This window comes from Pleurodeles waltl, chromosome 8 (genome assembly GCF_031143425.1).
Source record: "Pleurodeles waltl isolate 20211129_DDA chromosome 8, aPleWal1.hap1.20221129, whole genome shotgun sequence".
NCBI classification, from domain to species: domain Eukaryota; kingdom Metazoa; phylum Chordata; class Amphibia; order Caudata; family Salamandridae; genus Pleurodeles; species Pleurodeles waltl.
The window spans coordinates 1,515,947,884-1,515,971,994 of NC_090447.1; the positions used below are offsets into that span (position 1 = coordinate 1,515,947,884).

The window sequence follows — 24,111 nt, forward strand, 5'->3', positions numbered from 1 at the left end:
ATGTATCATCCACTAGTACAAGATTTTCTAGCAAGCAGTTCTCATGAGAAATTTAAAGAGATCTGCTAACGTTTGGTCAACTCAGTGAAAACAATACATGAATTAATTTCTCTAGTCATACATTTCCCACGAATTATTAAAACAGTACAGTTTAATATGAGGCTGTGCAAACTAGGCCCAAAACCTCGCTAACTTAAGGTCTACAATTAATAAAGCAAATACATAATGCAAAATAATTAATATATCACCCCTACTATATTTTCTTAATGCAGGTACTTCAATTAATATTAATAAGCCTTTTAATAAAGACATTTTGTGATCAATGGCGGCCACTCGAGTGGGCACCTTTTTCCACATTGCACATTATTTTATATGTTAATTAAATTCTATGCAAATTCATTATTCAAAGTACATGAATATTCATTAGCAAAAATTCAGCGTTCACAGTCCCGTTTGTGATAACTGAGCTGTGCAAGTATTTTCTTTTGTTGAAAGTATTGGAGGAATTTAACAGAGCACGGTGCCAGGCCCTGGCGCTGTAGCGCACTCCCACATGCACGCCCTAACCTTATGTTAGAGGTCAAGGTGAGCTAATAAAGAGAGGCGGATCCCACCGGCGCACCAGCTGCGCGGCGCACCAATCGAGACTCTGGGGTCCTCTTCTACTTGTGTTCATGGTGCACATGTAGTGTGGCCTAACAACGCCTGTCACTACAATTGGTTGCAGTCGCAGCACAGGCAGCAATATGAAGGAGCAGTAAAGATGTTGCATATATGCCAATAGACCCGTTTCAGGTGGGAGACTCCCCATTTTTGAAGAAAAAAATGCTTTAATTTTGTCTGTCTCCCACCTGAAATTGTCTCTGCTTCAACAGAAGACAATGGAGGAAAAACATTCTCCTAATTATTGTTTTAAATTCTGCCACTTTCTTCTTCTAAAACGTTGGCATATATGATGTTGCTATGTAGGGTTACTGTTGTATTTACATAAATTGTATATTTGCATTGTGTTCTTATCTAAATACTTTGCATTTATAAATATGTTCCCATTCATTGGATGGTACATTCCCATCACCCTCTCCCATCCCCTGCTCCTTCCCAGGCTATGTAAACCTTCTCAACGTTCTATAACGAGTTTAGGTATAACCAGAGCCCAAGATTCTATGACAGTTGGAGTTGAGGTGAATCGACCTGGGCCAAGACGTCGTGTGGAAAATAAATCGATTTTCTATATGATTCCTTTTGTAATTACTAGCGGAAGAGAGAACACTAGAGGTACGTTTCCGGGTCATCGGCCACAGACGCGGCAAAGGTAACATCCTGATAGCGCGGTGATGACGGCAATACGTAGGGTTGAGTTTCCGGGTTATTGGCAACGGACGCAGCACAGGCAACAATATGATAGAGCGGTGAGTGCGTCAATGTATTAGGGTTATGTTTCCGGGTCATTTGCAGTGAACGGTGCAGGCAGCTAAATGATAGGGCAATGAAGACGTGAAAGTGTTAGGGTTACGTTTCCGGGTCACCGGCAGAGACAGCACAGGCAGCAATACTAGAGGAAGGCTGCTTCCAGGCAGTAAGCTTGTGTCTCCTAGGAGCTGCGAGCCCCTCGTTTACCGCCTCCCGGCGCTTTACTCTTAGTCATGTCCCTAGCTCGCTGCTTGGGGGGTTCCCCCTCCTCTGGCCTCTTCTGGAATGGAGCCGGCGGTGGAGTGATCACCCGGAGTGAAGGCCTGAGGATCAGAGTCTCTACCAAGAAAGTAGCGAAGAAATAAAGAAAGACAATGGACGAGGAGCAGCCAAGGGCTTCCCTCTCTGGACTCTGCACTGCAGGTGAGAGCACCACGTGCTGTGTGGGGTGGAGAGTCCCTGGGCTGTGCTGTGTGCGGTCTGCAAAGGCTAAAATAAAACGTTATTAGGATAAGAACACTCTTATGATGTGTTGTGTGCTGTTTTGTAAACCGTTTCATGTGATTTATATTGTATTCCTTACACATATAGCCCCTTACTATGTCATCACGTAGCTATATATGTATTACTTTAGTCCTACTGTACAAAAGAAAAAAAACATTTTAAAACTGCTCTCTCGAAAGCTTGACTCTGTCTCACCATCACCCTAGACATATATCAGGCTGTACTCTATTTCCACTCTGACTCATCCTAAACCCATTCTACTACTATGATCTCCAAAATAACCCTTCCTAGACTATTCCCTCCTCTACCGCTCCTGGCTCACCTGAACCTCAGTTTACTACTACGATCTCCAAAACAACCCTACTAAATGCTCCCTCATTTATCTCTCCTTTAATTCAACCCAAACCCTGTTTTACTACTGTGAAATCCCCAATCCCTTTCTACAGACTCTTGCCTCCTCCATCTCTCCTTTACTCATCCCAAACCTCCCAATTAACACTTCTGGATTCTTCCCTCCTCTATAGCTCCATTATTCTATTCAGTCCAACTACACACTCATGTCCTCCGCTCAAATTAAATCATACCTCCCTATACTAATACTGTACTCATATTCCCCTATACTAATCCACCACTAATCCTTTTGGGTTCCAGAGTAGCGTGCTACTCACCGAAAAGCGATTTGACGCCTTGTCAGGGACAGTAAGCACTCTATAAATACAATTGCAATACAGTTTGCACTATGCGATGCTTGGATGCCAAAGCTGGGAATAAACGATTTAGATAAGATATTGATGAATTTAATTTCCTCATTAGGTGGCATTGAAGTGGAGGGAAGTTTACAAAGAGGACAGAAAAATTATGTCATTTTTGAGTTTAAAAAATTGTGAGTCTCCCATCTACATCATCGGTGTTCGCTTGTATGTAAGGCTCCCAGTTTTCTGTTGTTACTGATTTTTACAGTTAAACACAGACAGAAAACAATATGATTCCTGTTAGCATTTATTTTTAAAAGTTGAAACATACAGAAAATAGTGCTTCTTTTGAGTGACTTGCTATGGTGTCCTTCATGAGTTTCCAGGCCAACAGCTGAGCAGATAGACTGCATGGGGAGTTGAAAACAGGATGACATTTCCTTAAATACAGGCATATCTTAAAATATATATATATATTTATATAATAATGTTAATATTTACCCGTGGGTGTAGTGGTGTATTATACATGGCTGCTTTACTTGCTAAAAAGACACAGGCATGATGAGTGCATGGTTATCAATTAAATAAATACACGTGGAAATATCTCATTTTACAAATCTATTTATTCTCAAAACAAAAAATAAATATGGATAAATACCAGTGGTACGATGAAAAAAATATACATGGATAAATACAGATGGAACTGTTGAAAAAATAAATACCGTAAAACTGTAAGCCCTATTTGTATGTTATGCAAGAGCTCTTACTAAGATGTGTTCTATTCCATGTGGGTTAGAACTCTTCCCAGGGTGTAAACCTGTCAGCTTGCACAGTGTCACAGTTTGTCACACAGAATCAGCATTCACAGAGGCACACAGTGAGAACATCACACAGGAAGATTAGGTGAGCTGGAAACTAAGGAATTTGTTTCCATCCTCTTGTTTGGTGCGTTTTTATTGACTTAACCTGTTCTGTGTTTTGCATCCTACCAGGATACAGGAGGTAGACTTAAAGGCCTATGTTTATTCTGTGTAGGAAGGGCAGTCAGGATCTTAGGGTCATAGAAGGCTTTGTCTCAGGTGTCAAAGGGAAGCATATCTGAACATCCACAAAATTTCCCACTAACACTTAATGGAAAGAGTTAATTCGCATTCAACAATAATCTACCTAGCCTACCTTAGAGAATACACATGTAAACATTTAATGTTTTACATACCGAATACAGTAGAAGAGATTGAACATTGCACAATATATGGGTGCCTAAAATTGTGATGTCCAAATTTCCACCAGCTCCATATAAAGTGCTTACAATTTATGAAGTTCTTCCTACTTACAATGTAAGGCAAAGATATTTCTTGGCAGTTAAATCAATGCTTTTCAACCGGTGAAATGCTCGGTGCTTCCACTTGATGCTTCTATCGGGTGAACATCATTTTTCTGATTAACGTTTACATGTGGTGCTCCTGCAGAGAAATAATGCTCCTAGTTACTGTGGCAGAATTCAATGTATTAAAATATTTGATGTGGTCTTTTGAATTGTCTGTAAACCTATAGGTCTTTAGATAGCAGTTTCGGAATATAGTGCTTCTAACCTACAACTTTGTCCCTATTTATTTGGTTTTTGTTTGGAGGAACCACTTCTAAATAACTCTATTACTTTCTGCCTTCCTCCTGAGCATTTCGGATCATTTGCTAGGCTTGCTTCCCATCTCCCACCATGTAGCATAAAGGTTGACAGGTTCTGTATCATATGTTTTGTGTATTGATTATAACTCTCCTGTAGTTCACTGTGTGCTGTTTAGGAGAGGACTGTGAGCATTACAGGCATAAGCACTTCTGCTGGATGCTAACTGCACTGTACTTCATGCACTACCACTCAGGGCTCATATGGACGGTATGTTGTGCAATGCCTCAAAGGCCTGTTAAAATATGGAGAAGCTTGAGCATGCACTGCAATAAATCAGCCTTTTCCTGTGCGTTCTTGGTCCCCCTTTCTGTCACATGCTAGTGAGGAGAAGAGGCTTTAGTAGTTCTGTTTCTGTGCTTTAGAGGTTTTCTGCCAAATAACTTGCTTTTTCCTAATCTGTCAGCACGACACGACAAACAGTAGCAACCCATTGTAGCCGAACCTCTCCTGTGCTCAGTCCCGCTTTCCACTGTTGTCTTAGCAGATTAAGAAAAAGCTGGTGGGCTGTAGAGCAGCTTCCAGAAAGCACGCCTCATGACCTCTTTCTTGACATCACCATTGACTTGTCCTCTGAACATCTTCGTTATGGATACACAAACCCTAAATTAATTGGAAGCAACTAAGTATCACCTTTGATTTTCACTATTGCAAAGTACATTGTTTTCCTTGTCCTGAGTTTCATCAAACACAGAACACAGATCTTGAGATGTTCCACTGCTGATTCTGCTACTATCAAACTGAACATTCCCAAGACATACCAAAAATTCGGAGATGTTTTCAGTGCCAATCAATTACCACAACACCAAGAATATGATTGTTGTATTGAACTCATTCTTTAAACTAAGATTCCGCATGATCATATTTATCTGTTGACAAAGAAGGGGTGACGTATTATGCCAATATCTCACAAAAAATCTGGAGAAAGGACTTCTCACGTATCCCATTACTCATGTAGGAGCAGTGTTTACCCAAAACCAATAGGGAATATATGCTTTGTGTGTACTACAGAGAACTGAATGCCATCACTGTCCACAATTGTTACACTCTGCCACTGATATGCGGTACTCCTGAATCAAATAAAGATGGCCACATTTTTTTCAAGATGAACTTGGGTAATCACAATTTGATAAGGTTAAGAGAAGGGATGAATGGAAGATTGCCTTTAATAACTCTCGTTTTAACTTTGAATATATTGTTGTGCCATTTGACCCTTGTAGCACACCTGTGTCAATTCAGCACTTGGTGAATGCTATTTTAAGAAATCTCCATATAACCTACCTCATCACCTGTCTGGATAATATTTTAGTCTTTTCTGGAACCTTGGAACAACACCATCCAGGTATGAGAGGGATTCTCTATTGTTTTAAAAAATATTCTGTTTTTGGCTAAGGCAGGGAAATTACTGTTTAAGTTACCACTTGTCACCTTTTTGGGATTCCATATTTCAGGCCAAGGAGGCATTATGGATCTAAATAGTGTCTTGGCCTTATCCTCCTTCTAATGTGAAAGATGTGCAGAGATTTCTCAGTTTTTCCAATTTTTAGTGCCATTTTATTGAAGACCTTTCATGTACTAGTGCTGCTGTTACAAAACTTACCAGGAAATGATAAGCTAATAAGTGTGGTTCTGGGCAAGTGATTGCTTTCAAAACTCTCAAGGATGCGTGCACTTCAGATCCCATCTTCCTGTTTCGAACTAGGTTTCATTGTAGAGGCAGACGCTGCAGCTTTTGCTACTAGGGCAATACTGTCACAACCTCATCCTGATTCAGAAGCCTTACATCCAGTGACCAATTGCTCCAGAACTCCCAATTCAGCAGAAAAGAAAAGTGCAATTGAGAATGACGAGAACTTCCAAATTTCCGGGAAGCACACATTATTAATAGATCTCCATAGCCCCAGGGGAACTGTTTGTTGTACTCCAGATGGGGGTAAGGGAGAACTGGCAAGTGTCTCAGCTCTTAATTAGGGAGTGTGTATAAATATATAAATATAAACATAAAAATCACAAATCAATAATACAATACAAAAAAGCAATATTTGTGTAATTAATAAAAGACAAGTCATTCAGCAGTGTTAGTAGCTTGCAAAGAAAACATCATACAAATACCATGAATATCAATGGGCCATCTATAAAAATATTAATAAAATAGGCCTATATATTCAACCTTCAGGGTGGCGCCTACAGTTAATACACAGCCTTAGATTAAAGTTAATTAATGTCTAGTTGCTATGTCGGAGGCGTCAACATGCTGGAATCAATCATAGTCAGTGGGAGCAGAAGATAAAATAATTTTGCACTGAGTCAGCCAAATGCTCTCCAAGATCTTGGTAACTGACAAGACAATAAAGCGGGTAGTGTCAGCCCTACAAATTCTCAAAGCAACCTTGTACTGGCGAACCCCTAGTGAGCAAAATACTAGAACGATCCAATGCTTACACTGCTGGAATAGTTGTGGCAAAAAAACAGCAAATGATTGTGCGTTTCATCACACCCCTTACCTGCTGGACAGCGTTTACTACGCTCAGAGCCGCCCCTTCATTTCACTGTAAACGAGGACAGCCTGAACCTTATGTAAAGGGCTTTGGTGAAGGGTGGGTCAATTTCATCCATGCAAGCCTCGCAAACAGGAAGGGGCTTGAACTCCAAAAAGCAGTAAGTTAGGCGACCCAAACCTTGATGGTTAATCAACTTCATCTCCTCACGTTCCCAATAGAGGGACTTCAACTTTTTGACAGAAGATGAAGTGATAGAAGATGGATCTAACCAATACTCTGGGAGGCACAATGAATAGAGGGTCTGCTTTGTATGTTCCAACCAATGCAAACTAGCCCCTATTTGTTGCCTGTCCAGTATGTCTCATAAACCCTCCCGGTCGACAAGGGCAATAGACAGGTTACCCCTATTTAGATGCACCTCTTTCCACCTGGTAAGTTGGAACATATAACTCTGGTCGACTGTGCCGGTTTTGGAAGAAATCATGTCTGGAACGGAGACAGAATCTCTTTGGTTTGAGGCCCTTCTTGAAGGAAGATGGGAATAATCTCTGCACCTTTAAAAATATATATATGTGTGTATATAACTCCTGGAAACAGTAGATACATGCAATAGTTAGCATTTTGCAATACAAAGGTAAGATTAATTTATTTATCAAGAATAATCAGCTCATAAATCTTGTGTATCAAAATAATGGAAATTAGAATAATCTCAGCAGTCATTGTAATAAAAACAACAAATGAACTTTAAAAAACATGTTAAATCACAACTCTACTCCTTCTACTACTTTAGTTCCTACCTAACACCTATAAATATATTCCAATATATTCTTAGCTTCACAATATATGTGTTATTGGGGCGTTTAGTATTCTTCTAGCATAAATATGCCAAGTCACATATCCATCCCCACATACCTCAGAGCTGCCGGCCATCATTCAGATGACAGCTTTCCAGCAAGTCTCCCCTCAGCAATCACACTCTGTACATGTGTCCCCTCTCAGATCTTGAACTCTCTTTTTAATCTTTTCTCCAGTGGTCCTGTATTGTTGAAAGCAGGGGCTGCTCCCAGTGCACCCCACATATCACTCAGTAACAGTAAACACTGACTCTGTTACTGTAACTTCAGAGAACAGGCAGATGTTACAGCAGCACGCAGAAGGCTAGGCAAATGTTGCTTTTCTTATTTTCTTCCAAAAAGTGATCTGTGCAAGGCAAGGCGACCTTGTAACTTTGTACTGCAACTTTCAGAAATGTATTAACTCTGAAATATAGCAATTTCAAGTTTAGAATAAAGAAACTAAATGTCTCTGTTAGCACAAAGCTCTTATAAAAGTTTTATTTTAATAAGGCAAACTTGTGCATATATTAGTTTTTCATTCAGAACATTCGTTTTTGGACCCTAAGCGGTCACAAGCACACACTCTAAAATAATTAGTACTTCTGTGTTTACATACAATCAGGCCTGGCACATATGCAAGATGTATGTATTATGTGGAAAAGCTTTGTCACACGACACCCCCGTCTTTTGAGACAATTGCCAGTTTGACAATCACAAGCCCATGTCGTGTGTGAGTTGTATTTCTTTATTGTAAGCAGTATTCTTTTTTATATATAGTAATTTAGTAATCTAAGAATTCCTTTTATAGTGATATATTTAATCCATCAGATCTAGTCTTCATTGATTTATGTATTTATTTTTAATTTTCTCAGCAGACAAAGTACATCATAGTGTTCAGCAGGCAAATAAATACAAAAGATGGTACAACGTGTAGCGCAAAAACTCTAGCATCAAGATTGACAACCAATCACCAATAGCAGCAATCAGATTACTAAGTAGATGATAACCTCAACATAGGGCACTTATCTGAACCAGCAACAAGTAATCCCAAATTCACATCCGCCTACGGTTGCTATTACAATTATGATACTATATCATTTACTTTAGTCGAGGAATTAATCACAACCCCATACAGCTAAAAGTGCCGTGCAATGAATAACAGTAATATCGATCCATGGTCTAGTCATAAACATAAGCAGCAGACCGATTTCCTGAATAAAATACAAATAGCTTAAAAGTGCAGATGTGCTACCCTTCAGCTGCCTCAATCCAGGTAGTTAGCGAAGCCCATATTCTGGCCCATCTATGCTGTTTCTTGCGTCCTTTCAATTGATACAGAGAGGTTTTGATATGATAGAATGATAATAACCTTAATCTCCACATCAAGAATGTTGGGGGGGGAGGGTCAATGCTTAGTCATTTCTGATGTTATACAAATTTGGACAACAGCTGAGGCAATAAATAATATACGTGATTCCTGTCTGAATAATTCATCAAGCCCCCCAAGAGTCAACAGAGAAGGTGTAATACAAACATCAATACACGGTACTAACCCCAAAAATCTTTCAATTTCCTATATAAACATTGCTAGTTTTGGGCATGAAAAAAACATATGGATGATTTCAGCATCCACACTGCCACTTTGATTACATTTACCACCAGATCTGCCCCACGACCCGTCCACCTTTGCCAGGGTGTGATATAAATTAAAATTAGTATTAAAATGTTGACTCTTGAAATTGGCTGTTGGTACACAGTTCAAGAGATTCTTGGACCCATTGACCCTCGGCACCCAACTGGATCTCCCATTTCCTATTCTGCATTTCTAAGTCATGTGGAGATGCCTGTATCAATAGGTCATAAATCAAACCAATCTTACCTTTGCGAATTACTGCCTCAGCTAAGGAACTTTTCAGTGATATGTTTGTATCCCCTAAAAATCTTGCAACTGAAGAAATTTGAACAATTTGGATGTACCTCCTGTAAATCATAATAAGCCTGAAGTTGTCCATTACTGTAAGATCCCTCACAACTAAGGGACCCTTGCAATCCCACCTAGACTTGGTTGCATCACAGAAAACTGGTGGAGAAACCACTGGAGCTGCCATAGGGTGTTTACGAGTTGACTTTTACCCATAGCCTGTATGCTGCTTTAATGATCTTAAACCTGGTTTTCTTATAGGCTCTAGGAATTTGACCAAACATCTAGCAGCATCGCCCTCAAGAGCCATCTCACAGATTGTTGGACTTTCTGCAATGACAACCCTATTAAAGCCACCATCGATTAGTACACCCATTTGCTAAAGCATACATACCCAGTAGTAAAATGTAAAATTAGGAACAGACCACCCTGAGGCATTTTTTGAAGAACCATGTAGTTAGCCACCCATTTTGAGCTCCTATATCTCCACAAAAAACGAAAACAAGCATTTCCAGGCTAGAGAGCTAGAACCTATTAATTTCCAGTGAGACTATCCTAAAAATGTAAAGCACTTTAGGGAGGATAGACATCTTCAAGACATTATAGCTCCCAAATAATGATCTATACCTTCCAAACTTCGTTTATATTCTTCCAATATTGGTGCTAAGTTCTTTTCCCCCAGCTTATCTAAAGTTGTTGTGAGCTTAACCCAGAGATGTTCTGCTTTGCCAACAACACTGGGATCTTTAAATCTCCTCCTCTCAGTGCATAAGATCTGGGCTGTACCAAGCATGGTTATAAAAGTGTCAATAAAAAGGGCAAATAGTAGTAGTGAATAGGGGCACCCCTGCTTAGGTCCCCCTAGAGACTGATATCCTGTTGGACTCCTGACCCATTATACAAATGGTAGTTCTTGGCGACTTATACAACGCTTTAATAGCCTGCATTAAATATTTGCTAAAGCCTTTCCACTCCAGTACTGCCCATAGAAAACCCCATGACACCCGATCAAATGTATTCTCAGCATCTAAAAAGGCAAAACCTATGGGCAAGTTCTGGGCTTTGGCCAAGTCCAGCAGTGCAATGACCCTCCCAATATAGTCCGCCATACCACAGCCAGGAATAAAGCAATGTTGGTGCACCAAAACCAAGGGCACAATAACCCTGCCTAATCGATTTGTCAAAATCTTGGCATAGATCTTCCCATCGCTATTAATAGGAGAGATCAGCCTATACGATCCTCGGAGTTCTGCTGGTTTAGCTCTCTTTTAAAATTATTTTATTAGTCTCCCAAGATGGAGGAATTGTCCCCAATTGTGCTTGAAGAAAAGTCTGCAGCATATCCTGCCTAAGTTCACCAAAAAATACAGCATAACATTCGAATGGGATATTGTCGGGCCCCGAGGCCTTCCCTCTCCCTAGGGATTTGATTGCCTCTAATATCTCATCTAAGGTGATTGGGGCATCCAGCATTACCTGGTCATCTTGGTTTAGAATTGCCGTATCTAGATCATTAAGGAGAAGATCGTAACCCTCCCTTGAGCTACCCAGCTCTTCCGTGTAAAGTGCTTCATAGAAGTCCTTAAAGACCTTAAAATACCAGTTGGTGATTCATGTAACAGCACCTGATGGTCCTGTATAGCCGGAATACTGCTTTCAGTAATTTTTCTGTCTAGTGCGTTTAGCTAATAATCGCCCTGTACTCTCGCCAAATTCATAGCAGTCTACTCTAAGGAGGCATGATTTAGCGGCGACTTCCATCCCCAGGTGTTGATTAATTTTAGATTTTAGCATGGCTAGCTTTTGTTGTAATTTTTGAACATCTGATCCCTTAAGTAGCCCTCTAGTGAGCTCCTACTCAATAAGAATCAGCTGGCCGTAGAGGGTTTGAGTTCGTGCTTCTGCTCGTGCAGGCTGTCACTCAGTCTCCCTGCGAATCCCTGCCTTCAGAGCATCTTACACCATACCAGAAGACACTGTCCCACTATTAACTTTGAGAAATTGTTCAATCCACCTCTGCATATGATCTTGGAATATTACATCACCAAAATGTGTTTTATCAAATGTCCAGGATCTCTGAGAGCTATTCATGTCTGTTACTGAGATTTCCAAAACCAACACACTATGCTCCGAGAGGACTCGAGGAAAACGCCCAATTGCTGTTTGGGTGACTCTAGTGGTGGACACAAAAACGTAAACTAACTTTTTTTTGCAGGAACGAATACATTCCAAAGCTAGGATCAGGCCTCTTATGCTTGGCCCAGACGTCTATTAAGCTGTGATCCTTAACCAAACGGTGTAGGGCCTTATACACCCTAGGTTTCCTGCCAGCATAAAACTGGCTATCAGTTTGATTATCATGGACATTAATATGTATATTAAGATCCCCCACATAAGATGAGAGGAGCGGGTCATAGAGCCAGTTCTAAATTTAGAAACTCAAGAGTGTCGGATACATCCAGATTAGAACCATATATTGAGCAAAGCATGACATTTAAACAACCAACACCACACTGAGCTGTAGCCAGTGCCTACTTTGTAAATAAAAACGTGCCAGTGCCCAAAGCTCTCCTATGAAACACGCAGTCAAGAGAGAGAGACCTAGATCACTAAAACACTCACGCTTATCCCATGGGATGTGGGTCTCTTGTAAACTAAACAAATCCAACTTCATATGCTTCAAGGCCAAAGAAGCCTTTGTTTGCTTAGCCTAATCATTAAGAAAACATATATTAAAGGAACACATTCATAATTTGTAGCCTACTATTCTTCCTGATTAAGAAGCCTATTGCATCCACATAAGCCAAAAGTTTACCAGCGGGAACAACATTATCTTAAATCGTCCGGCATACCAAGTAGGGGACATCGCACAGCCATAGCTCCATTTCTCCCATCTGTAAAAGCCCCGGCAATACCACCACTATTATTGCTGCTGTTACTACACAATAAAAAAAAAAGTGACCAAAATAAACTACTTAAATATTGAATATATTGTCTGCTAAACTTTCCAAAGCAAAAAAAAAATCGAGTCTTTATGCTTTTGTGATGTTACGTAAAATAATAGGTAATGTAACTTTATTGAATGCTTCCATGAGCAAAAAGAAATCTCAGTGGGTTTGAGTTGTTATTGCTTCAGACCTTATTGCTAACTGCTGTTATTCTTCAGTAGCGCACCAAGTTTCATCTTTCACACGTTCCATGAGATGACAACTCACAGGTCAGAAACACTCAACTGCTAAATTAGTTCAGTTAATTTTATCATTGTGTGTTGATTGACCTGTTTCTTCAGTCAGTCCACCCACACTTTTAGTGCGTTTTGTGGCCTACTGAGTTTTTTCATTTTTTTTTTCAGTGTCACTATTACAAATAATTTGATTGCAACCACTATCTAATTAGGACCAATCCTGTGAAAACATTTGAAAGTATACCATACTGTATGCGAAGATGACCCTTATTTATTTCTGAAAAATCATAACATACCCTTTCCTGCTGATTTTACGTGTGTTACGCTGCGTGTCGTGTTTGATACATGAAATATAGTTTCTAAACCTTCAGTGAAAGAAGGCGGATACGTTTGTAGTATCTGCATTACTCTGTTTGCACTGCTCTACATACCAATACCTTACTGCTTATAGCACTAAATCCTGTTTTGATAATAACAGAATTATGCTTTCCAGTTTGTCAAAAATCACATGCGAGAACTTGTTAGTATTTGGTTAACAAAGTATAGTTAATAAGTCCAGTGTTGGTGGGTTGTGCTTTAATATCCTTATGTTTAATATTAATATAAACTATTGTATATATTAACTTCAATGTAGAACAAAATAAAAAATGCTGTACAGCATGATTAATTTAAATATATTAAATTAAATAAACATTTTTTTTTTAATTTAAATTAAATAAGAAATCCCACCTAAAGTAATTTTTACCATGCAATAATGGCTATTATAAGTGTTATACATTAACTAATAAGTAATAGTGATTTGATTTTATTTGAATAAAAATCAATGCTTTAAGTTATACATAAAAAAAAGTTGTTAAATATTTCATAATTAAATAACAAATGTTTCATTTTTGGATATATGTGTCAACATTATATTATACCTGTTTATATTTTTAACTTATTTTAATAACTTATTTTAATAATTGAATTCATTTTAACGTTATTTCCTTAGGGGTTTTATTGAAAATCCCTTCCTCCATTATTCTCTATTGGAAAGTCCAGCGCCAGGCATGATGCTGCAATTACTGGAGTAAGTTCAGCGCCACACATGGCCATCCACTGGTACTGCAACACCTTCCCATAAAAGGCACCCACAAAATTAATATATTACTTCAGCTCTGAGCTAAAGTAATATATTGCTGTTTGGGTGCCTTTTTTATTATATTACCTTTATGAGTGCAGTCTTTGAATAGCAATGGGATTACTCTTTTGTGAGTGGATTCATGTCCTTCCCTTAACCCCTCTGTAACCCTCACTAAGCCCCTCCTTTCCCCCCCCCTAAACTCCTCCTATTTAGTGATAATTAAGTCCTTTTTTAGCCACTCCCCTTGTCCCTCTCACATTTACTACTAAGTAGCAAACTTACATATATAAGGAGCTTCCCATAGAAACGATAGGAGTGGTGGAGGTGGAAATTTAAACACATAGGTTTGTGAATAGTATTTTCTAGTACTTTAGTAGTATTATTGAAGTACTAATAATGTACTACATAATACAGTTTACAAATGGGTTCAGTAGTTTTAAATTGTTCCTGTTCATTTATATAACCTCATATATTTTTCATAATATTGAAACCAACTGAAATAATTTTTTGAGTTGATCATTTCTTAAATATTTTCACATCTATTTGTTTGATTTTTCTTTTTTAGAGGTTCTGCAGCAGTTGTATGAGTTATACCCATAATACGCAATGCATCCCAATCACATTTCATTCTTTTCCTCGCAAGAAAAGCATAAACATTTACATTTTCCTCTATATGTTACTTCACAACTTCAGATGAAAAACCATTAACTCAGTGTTGGCAAAGTTGGCCTATAATATATGTGTCAATATGCACCCTTTTATCCCTAGTGTGTATTCTGTTTTCCAATAGACCTACTGCATTCATTTGTTTGCAAATTCCATACAAAGGTTTATCTAGATTCCAATGAAACATTTTTATAGATACCATTTGAAATTAATGTTTTTGTATTTCATATCTGCTCAATGCTCTTTCTAATTTGAACAACAAGAATCATTTTCCTATGGTATAGAATGTTTCAGCAGTTCTCCAACATTTTTGAAACCTCCATGTTACCTTGTTGATTACAACTATGTAAAAATATAAAACATTGTGTAAAATAACATGCTGGAAGTAATGTAGCTAATCATATGATTTGCCAATCTTTAGTCACCTCAGCTTTACATATAAATATATATATATATATTCATATAATCTCATAAATTCTCAGCATATTCATCTAGAAGCACAAACACCTGGATTATTTTGTGCTTGGAAATAAACATATGTGAAGTTAGTTGCATTTTGATATAAAAATATCTTTCAGCATCATATTTGTATTTCAATGAGGATTTATAATCTTACTCATTATTAGAATGTGGGTGCTTTTCAATTGTTGTTGTTGATGTACTATTTTTACTTTTTTCAATATATGTAGATTCCTGTCTGCATACCATGGATTAGCGTTTTACATCCAATCATGTGTCTGTAATTCCATGAGCAAGTTTTTCAAAATGTCTCTGCCCATTCCGTTGTGAAGGGACGTGAAGGCATGATAACATCTAAATCAAGAAGAAAAGTATAGGGCATTTGAACAGTCTCTTCTGTACTTTGAACGTGATGCTCTAATTCTTCCCAGTAGACATGATCTTACTGTGGTGTGGCTACTATTCTCTCTCCTGATCAGGGATGTGGAATTCCTATAGCCCGACGCCCGGGACATCTTGTTTGGGGTCAAGGGCAACAAGTTTTTATGTTTACTTTTTCCTTGGGACAAGTAGGCCCAACCCTCTGCAGCACAAACTCTTTGGCTGCCTGTTTACAGAGAGTGGAACTCTCTGCAGTTGAGGTAATGTGTTTCCAAAAGATAATGCTGTTCGAACTTGTATTTATGATTCATTATTTGAAAGCCTTCATTATTAGGGTGAGTGCTGTAAATAAATGTTTTAAGGTCACACTTCACTACTGACGTTGGTTCCAGTACAAAAAAAAAAAACGTGTATACACATGTTTAAAGTTTAGCCTATGAGGCTAAGTATAATGCTCCCAGAATGCTCTCTGATTAGATGCAAATGAAGTGTCATTTAGTAAAATGTGTTGATGTATGCTTGTATTTCCCAAAAATATTTCTAATGGAAAATCAGTGTAACCATTTTCAACACGATTATGGGAAGCATGAAAATAAACAAACACTGACAAAGCCAACTGATCTGACATATTTTTATAAGTCTTTTAGTTTCATCAATGCGTGTCTTGTTTTGACATGGCTTTTGTAACACTTTATTGTTGTGGGAGCTACCAGGCCCTCAACATTGTAACAAACACTGGCAAAAACCCCCCAAAAAGTTTTAGAACTCTAAAAGCACACAGTGCCACCAGTGGCATAACAAAGGCCCCGCAGCCGCCCTCCAGGGGGCCCCTTCAGCACAGCACCTGCTCTGAGTGAGTCTGGAGAGGCGGCTCCTCCATGTTCTTTGCAAAGGGGCACCCTCCAGTTTTGTTACGTCACGGATTGCCATTGTAGTTCCTGACACTGAACAAAACTACTTTGTGTGCCAATATGCTCCTTGTGGAAGAGCAGAATGCGATCACTCACAGTAAAGCCAGCCGAAAGAGAGAGAAATAGAAGTTGAATAAAAACACAATGGCCCTCATTCTGACCCTGGCGGTCGGCGGAGAGACGGCGGTCGGACCGCGAACAGACCGGCGGTATTAAAAATGGCATTCTGACCGCGGCGGTCCCCGCCGCGACCGACCGCCACTTCTCCACTCCGACCGCCGCGGCGGTCATGACCGCGGGGCTGGAGTTTGCGCACTCCGGCCCGGCGGTCGTCCCAAGACCGCCAAGGGTATTATGACCCTGCCTACCGCCGCGGTTTCTTGCGGGCGGGAACCGCCGTGCGAACCATGGCGGTAAGCACTATCGGGGCCAGGGAATTCCTTCCCTGGCACTGATAGGGGTCTCCCCCACCCCCCACTACCCACCCGAGTCCTCCCCCCACACCCTCCACCCCCCTGCCACCCCCCAGAGGTGGTACAAACCCCCTCCCTACCCCCACCCCGACATGCACATACATGCACCCCGACATGCACACACCCCCTACATGCACATATACACACCCCCTATACACAACGGGGACACATACCCGCACACATACATGCAGACATGCGCACCTGCCGAACAGCACACATTACCCATAGACACAGCAGCACCCCCCGCCCGCATACACGCACTCACACACCCCCTCTACACACTCACACGCACACCCCCATGCACGCCCACATCACACAACACCCCCCCACCCCCTCCCCTCACGGACGGTCAACTTACCTTGTGCGTTGGTCCTCCGGGAGGCGACGGGAGCCATGGGGAGGTGACCGCCAACAGAAGACCGCCAACAGAAGACCGCCACACAGAAATGTGGGTCGTAATTCTGTGGGCGGTGTTCTGCTGGCGTGGCGGTGGAGGTTGACCAGTCTCCACTTTCCCGCCGACCGCCAGTGTGGCTGCTGGCGGTTTTCCGGCGGAACGCTCCCAGCGGTCAGAATGCGCACAACGGCATACCGCCGCGGTCGGCGGTCTTCACCGCGGCGGTAACTCGGCGGTCTTGCGAAAAGACCGCCAAGGTCAGAATGAGGGCCAATGTCTTTGTTAACACCAGACCTAATTAGGGACCAAGACCCACATGTAGGTAGCTTTTTGCATGTCGCAAACAGCGACTTTCGCTGTTTACGACGTGCAAAAAGCACATTGCGATGCACAAACCCAGTTTTGCGATTCGGTAACCTGGTTACCGAATCGCAAAACAGGTTTGCGACTCGCAATTAGGAAGGGGTGTTCCCTTCCTAATTGCGACTCACAGGGCAATGTAGGATTGTTTTGTGACCACGAACGCGGGCGCAAATCAATCGCAGTTTGCACCCATTTCAAATGGGTGCTAACACTTTAGCAAAAGGGAAGGGGTCCCCATGGGACCCCTTCCCTATTGTGAATGTCACTATAACCATTTTTTCAGAGCAGGCAGTGGTCCTCTGGACCACTGCCTGCTCTGAAAAAATGAAACGAAAACGAAAACGTTTCATTTTTCGTTTTTGTAATGCATCTCGTTTTCCTACAAGGAAAACGGGCTGCATTACAAAAAAAAAAAATGCTTTATTGAAAAGCAGTCACAGACATGGTGGTGTGCTGTCTCCAGCAGGCCACCATCCCTGTGAGGGCCGCCATTCGCAAGGGGGTCGCAAATTGCGACCCACCTAATGATTATTCATGAGGTGGGCATTTGCGAAGCCCTTGCGAATCACAGATGGTGTCAGGGACACCATCCTACATTCGGATTTGCGACTCGCAAATTGCGAGTCGCTCTGACTCGCAATTTGCGGGTCGCAAATCTGAACCTAACTACATGTGGCCCCAAATTCTTAAAGAAAGTCACAAAAGTGCACCCATGGTATATGTCGTACCCCTATAAAATATTTGTGAACTGTATTTTAGCATGGGTAAATACGATGTGTAGATTTGCTCATGTGAAAATCTATTGAGCATTTGCAAGTTCATTTTCCCTCCAGTCACTTTCTTCCCAACCCTGGAAGAAGTTCTAATTCTGCCATTGTCAGGAGTAAATGTCCAACCTTTCTTATTATGGGAAAATATTAGAATAGAGAAGCTGGTGAAAATCTTTAAAACATGCAGGTTAGTAGGTTTGCAGACTCAAAGGCATTCCAGCCCTGGAACTATTGCTTACTGCTTCCTCCAGCCCCAGTATGCAGATCTGCAGAAAGGTGGCAAAATAAGGAAATTGCTACAGTAGGGATTGAAACTGCAAGTATTCAAGCACTACTATGTTAGTAGCCCTGACATAATCAGAGAGGCTATTATCAGAGCTCTTACATAGTGAGATTGCTGCCATAATTTGTCGCCACACTACATGGCACCAAAGGGACAAGTAGATCTTTTTACAGGACAAGTAGATTTGAGAAGCAACCTGTCCCCTGGACAAGTAGATATTTTAATAAATTCCACACCCCTGCCTGATATTCCTCTGGTGGCTCTAAGCATTTCATCTTGTTCGTTGAGTACTTTAAGTGTTGCAGTTGGTCTCAGATAAAGCTTCATCTTGTCTACTTACATCAATGTTGTCTTCGTCATCCCAGGTAATGGTGGTAATATCACTAGACTTGTTCCTTTTGTCCCCAGCACTGGCACAGGACCTCAGTGGGTTGGGCTGAACACTTCCTTCAATCCCAGACCAGCTTTTCATGTGGTTTCTCCCTAGTTTTTGGTCTATCTGTTATGCTGACATTATAACTTTGTGCATGTTACCCCTGCTAAATAGGAGTAGATAGGAGTAAATAGGAGTGACTTGCCAGGCCTGGTCCTCCCTGGACTAGAAACAAGCATCCTGGGACCGGTTTCAAGGTATCACCCTTCATCAGCCAGGCTATCTTGAATCTAGTGGCATAGTGAGCGCGGGATCCACGTCTAGGCATACCCTTCTCACTTAGGGCGACAAAAGCAAAAAGAACAGAAGATGGATGGAATGCTGAATGATGCAAATATTCACCCCAGTCACAGATCTGGGTTTAATCCATTGTTTTTTTTGCTTACCACGCCACCCCAGTTTGGACCCAGCCATACGCAAATAACTCTTGACCCTGCTTCCCATGGGAACAGTCCAGTCTGAACTTCCAGGCCTGGTACTCCCTGTACTGGAAACAACCATCCTAGAACCGGTTTCAGGGTATCAACCCTCATCTGCCAGGCTAGGTTGAATCCAGTGGCACAATGAGAATGGACCCACGTCTAGGCATACTCTTTCCACTTAAGTGTGACATAAGCAGAAAGAACAGATGATGGACAGAATGCTGAACAATGCAAACATTCACCCCCAGTCACAGATCTGGCTTTAATCCATTGTTTTTTTTCTCACCATGCCACCCCAATTTAGACCCAGCCATTTGCAAATCAGTCTTGACCTTGCTCCCCATGGAAATAGTTAAGCCCAAACCTTCAGGCCTGGTCCTTCCTGGACCGGAAACTAGCATCCTGGGATTGGTATCACCCCTCATCATCCAGGCTAGCTTAAATCCAGTGGCACAGTCCGCACTGGGCCCAAGTCTAGGCATACCCTTCTCACTTAGACGATAAAAGCAAAAAGAACAGATGATGGATCGAATGCTGAACAATTCAAATATTCACCCCCCATTCACAGATCTGGGTTTACTCCATCCTCCTTTAAACATGTCAAATTGGCTTAAGCCTGTTGGGCACAATTAACTTTTCCATACAACCATGGAAATATCGTGCAGAGATACACCTCTGCAATGGAAAGTTAAATGACACCTGTGGACTGCAGAACCTATTGTGCCATCCACTACAGTGGAAGTAAAAACATGGCTATGAGCCTACCCTGTGTAGCCTGTCAGTAGCAGCTTAAACCCTGCAACACAGACCTGTCAAAATCTCTCTTTTGACAGGTAGAAAAATCAGATTTTAAGTATTAAATTAGTCACCCCTAAGCACAACTTGCTTGTCACAAGGTAGGATGCATTATTATATTTAAGAGTGGATATTAGAGATCACATGTTCCTCCAATGCCAAGGCCCAAAATGACATTGTGTGTGGTCAGTCAAAGGTTAGATTACACACTTTAATTTATCACTTTTTACCTGTACGAGCTACAGACTCCACTCCAATACTTATATTTTTAGTTAATAAAAATCCAATTGTCACTTCTTGCGGAAATTAGTACAACCAAATATCTTGTGTTTGTTATTTCCTTGTTTTAATTATTTTTAGCCAAACATATGTAGGGATGATGAGAATCCCGTGTTGGTTAATCCTTCTTCTCTTTTCTTTTTAGCGTTATTAGCCCTTGGGAGCACCGTTTCGGAGTGTGCCCCTCAAGAGACGGAAAAGCACTCAGGTAAGTGTTTTAGTTTATTATAATTGGTGTCAAGGGATTGTGCCCAGATGAGGGAGTTTCATCCTGTGCCCTCAATATTTTCAGTGCTACTGTCACCATGTGATGCAAAGGAAACAAGAGACTGAGGGCCTCATTTTGAGTTTTTAGGATGGAAAACGCCACTCCGGTTTTCCGCCCTCTGGCCCTATTATGAGTTTTCCGTTGGGCCAGCGGGCGGAAACAGCATTTCCGCTCACTGGCCCAGCGGAACACTCACCACAACATTGATACTGGCTCATAATTGTCGGGTACAACAACACCATTGCGCCTTTCACTGCTGTAATGGCAGTGAAAAGTGCAACGGGGCTGTCCATGGGGGCCCATGCACTGCCCATGCCAAGTGCATGGGCCCTCATGGGGCCACCGGCACCCTGTCTCCACCAGCATTTGTAACGGCAGTGGGACTGCCATGCAAAAGCCGGCAGAGAGGGGACTCGTAATCCCCAGGGCGGCGCTGCCCTGGGTCAATAAGACCGCTGGGACCTCCAGGCTGTCGACTGGCGGTGCTGGAGGCCGGACTGTGGCCTTGGTGGCGGTCCGATCTCCACCGTGAGTCTGACAGTTCCAGGACCTCCAAACTTGTAATAAGGCCATGAGTCTTTGCGGAGGGAGGGTTATTGATCCTATATTTTAGGTTGTAGCGACTTAGAAGACAATGGTAACACCAAAACAAACGTATAGAAGGTATTATTCTCATACCCCAAACGCAGCCCTTTTTGTGTGTTTATGGGCCCATTTGTCTATTCTATCCTCCCACCTGGACCCAGGAGCCGATCCCATACATGAGTAAGCCAGGTTCCTGTAGGTACGTGGTGGGGTGGCTCATTTTGACAATGGCCTCCTGGAACCTTTGTCTTGCCTTCGGTAAGGCCTGTTTTGTCTCCATCTCTTCCGTCTCGTCTTCCCTCTCGGACTTCTTCTGCGTCTCGTCCCCCTGTTTTGGCATCTTCCGCGTCTCCTGCGACTTCACACAAGCGTTCCCAAAGTTTCAGATATTATAAAGGGCCAGCTTCCCCTTTCTTCTGTCTCACTGGTCCAATCCAGTGGGTTTTCACCCGACCGCCACCCTCGGACATCGAAGGAGAGGGAGTGTTCTACAAGTGTATCGTCCGGTCCTGTCTGAGCCTCGGGGACTGGCTGCAAATAAAGTACGTTAGGTTCAGCAGCTGTCCTTGGGACATCTCATACATGCTAAGGGGAATCATCCTCTCTGTCATCCTTAGTAGGTCTGTTCTCACCTTCCTCACGACACCAATGTCATAATCAAGTGTGATTTTTATCAAATATATTAGAAATGTAACTTTTGGAAAAATAACCTTTACGCTGCCTTAAGCTGCTTGAGACAAATTTGCACATTAGCTCTTCAGCCACTGCCCAGCCTGTCCTTGGCCTGAATGAGGTGTGAAAGAGTTGTGAAAACTGTTCTGTGAGGATGGACAGTGATCTCGCAGTAGGGAGCTGTTTTACTTTCCCTGAAAGGAAGACTAGTTTGGCTGAGCCCAGGATCTGAATTAACATCAAGGGTTCTACTCACCTGCAACATTCCCAGCTTTTGTTTCCCTGGTCTCCAGTTCCAGCTACCTGAGGGGCTTAGAAGTGTACTCCAATGGTTGGAAATTTTGAAAATCCTTTCCTCCAGTGCTCCAGAACTTTAGGGGGAACTGTGGGAAAAGTTATCCAATCAGCACCTGGATTCATCCTGAAAGTGGCTTCCAGTCCCCCTGAAGAACTGAGTAAGTTCCATTCTGCATTGGGACTTGGGAAATTTTCAGCAAGAAATCTCCCAAGCATTACCAGAACCTACCTACTTCTGGTATCCAGCCTTCAGTTCCATGGTGGGTGGTGGCTAAAACTTCAACGGTGGTCAGTGTAGCAAGGATTTTTCTTCTAAAAAAGAAACATAAACCCTTTTAGCATAGGGTCTTGGTTCTGGTCAAATCACTTAGGTCCTCATTATAACATTGGCGGTAAATCGCGTTTACCGCCACGGTGACGGCCGTCAACATACTGCCGCGGTGGCGGATATCCGTTCACCGTATTATGACACACACACCAATCTGACAGAATACTGCCACACACACACAAATCCGCCAGCCCAAAGGTAAGTGTTAAAGGGTCAGTACGAACACCCATACCGTTACGCCAACAATACGACCCCCACCACATCATGACCCACGAATCACCACGACAGACATTCAATGGCGCTAAACCATTGGCAGTACATACTGCTGCGCTCAGAATAGCCACCCAAATACTAAACCACACATCATTGGCCATACCAATAACACACACCTGACACCCAAACACACACCACACTCACCCACCCACAGCACTATAAAACACACACCCACATTACCCACAACCCCTTACGAACACGATTTGCTACCAGGAGACTGAGAAGAAGAGCACAGAGACAACTAGACATACACACCACATATACCCAGACATCCCTCACGCACCCCAGATCACACACCCAACCACATCACTCAAGCCCCTCACACCAACGCACACCACACAACACCCATGCCCCCACTAAGGCACCCCTGTTTCACAGATGAGGAGTTAAGGGTCATGGTGGAGGAAATTGTCCGGGTAGAGCCACAGCCGTTTGGAGCACAGATCCAGCAGATTTCCATTGCCAGGAAGATGGAGCTATGGCGAAGAATCGTGGACAGGGTGAACGCCATGGGACAGCACCCAAGAACAAGGGATGACATAAGGAAGAGGTGGAATGACCTGCTGGGGAAGATGCGTTCTGTGGCAGCAAGACATCAGCTCGCCATACAGAGGGCTGGTGGTGGACCCCACAGCTCACAGCATGGGAGGAGCAAGTCTTGGCTCTGCTGCATCCTGAGGGACTCACTGGAGTAGCCAGAGGACTGGACACTGGTGAGTCAACATTTACTACTTAATACCCCCATACCTGCATGCCATCTCAGACCCTCACTCCTATCACTCCACCGTTTCCCATGCACTGCACCTTCACATCTGACTAACCCCAGTGCCAAGCCCTGTATGCCATACCAATGCATGGACAGCCCTCCCAGCCCTGCATGAACACCCAACACTAAAGCATGCACAGCATAGGGGAACTAACAATCCCACAATACATCACCATACACATACAAAGGTGGCAGGGCAACAGTAACGATAGAGGGGAAGCTAGGGATGTACAATATGTCACAGACATGAATCATAATACATCACTTACATCCCCACAGGTGCCCCAGCCAATGTCAGCGGAGAGGAGGTGCCAGGCATATCCAGTCCACCAACAGAAGATGTCCCCAGTGATGACAGTAACTCTGGACTTCAAGATCTGGATGAACTACCTGGCCCATCAGGGACCGCTGGATAGTCGGTCACCCCAGCCCACT

The 24,111-nt window shown here is 42.2% G+C and overlaps 1 protein-coding gene across 2 annotated transcripts in view; it reads left to right on the top strand.

Annotated features, from left to right (window-relative positions):
* Positions 1–1,425: 1,425 nt before the first annotated feature.
* LOC138248856 (gastrula zinc finger protein XlCGF57.1-like) overlaps positions 1,426–24,111 on the top strand; it is a 45,175-nt gene continuing 22,489 nt past the window's right edge. The window contains exons 1-2 of one of the 2 annotated variants that reach the window (XM_069202813.1): positions 1,426–1,833; positions 20,633–20,695. In XM_069202813.1, coding sequence (XP_069058914.1) covers positions 1,785–1,833; positions 20,633–20,695 — 112 coding nt within the window. In that variant the 5' untranslated portion in view covers positions 1,426–1,784. The remainder of the gene's footprint in view (positions 1,834–20,632; positions 20,696–24,111) is intronic. The other variant, XM_069202814.1, reaches the window with a different exon arrangement.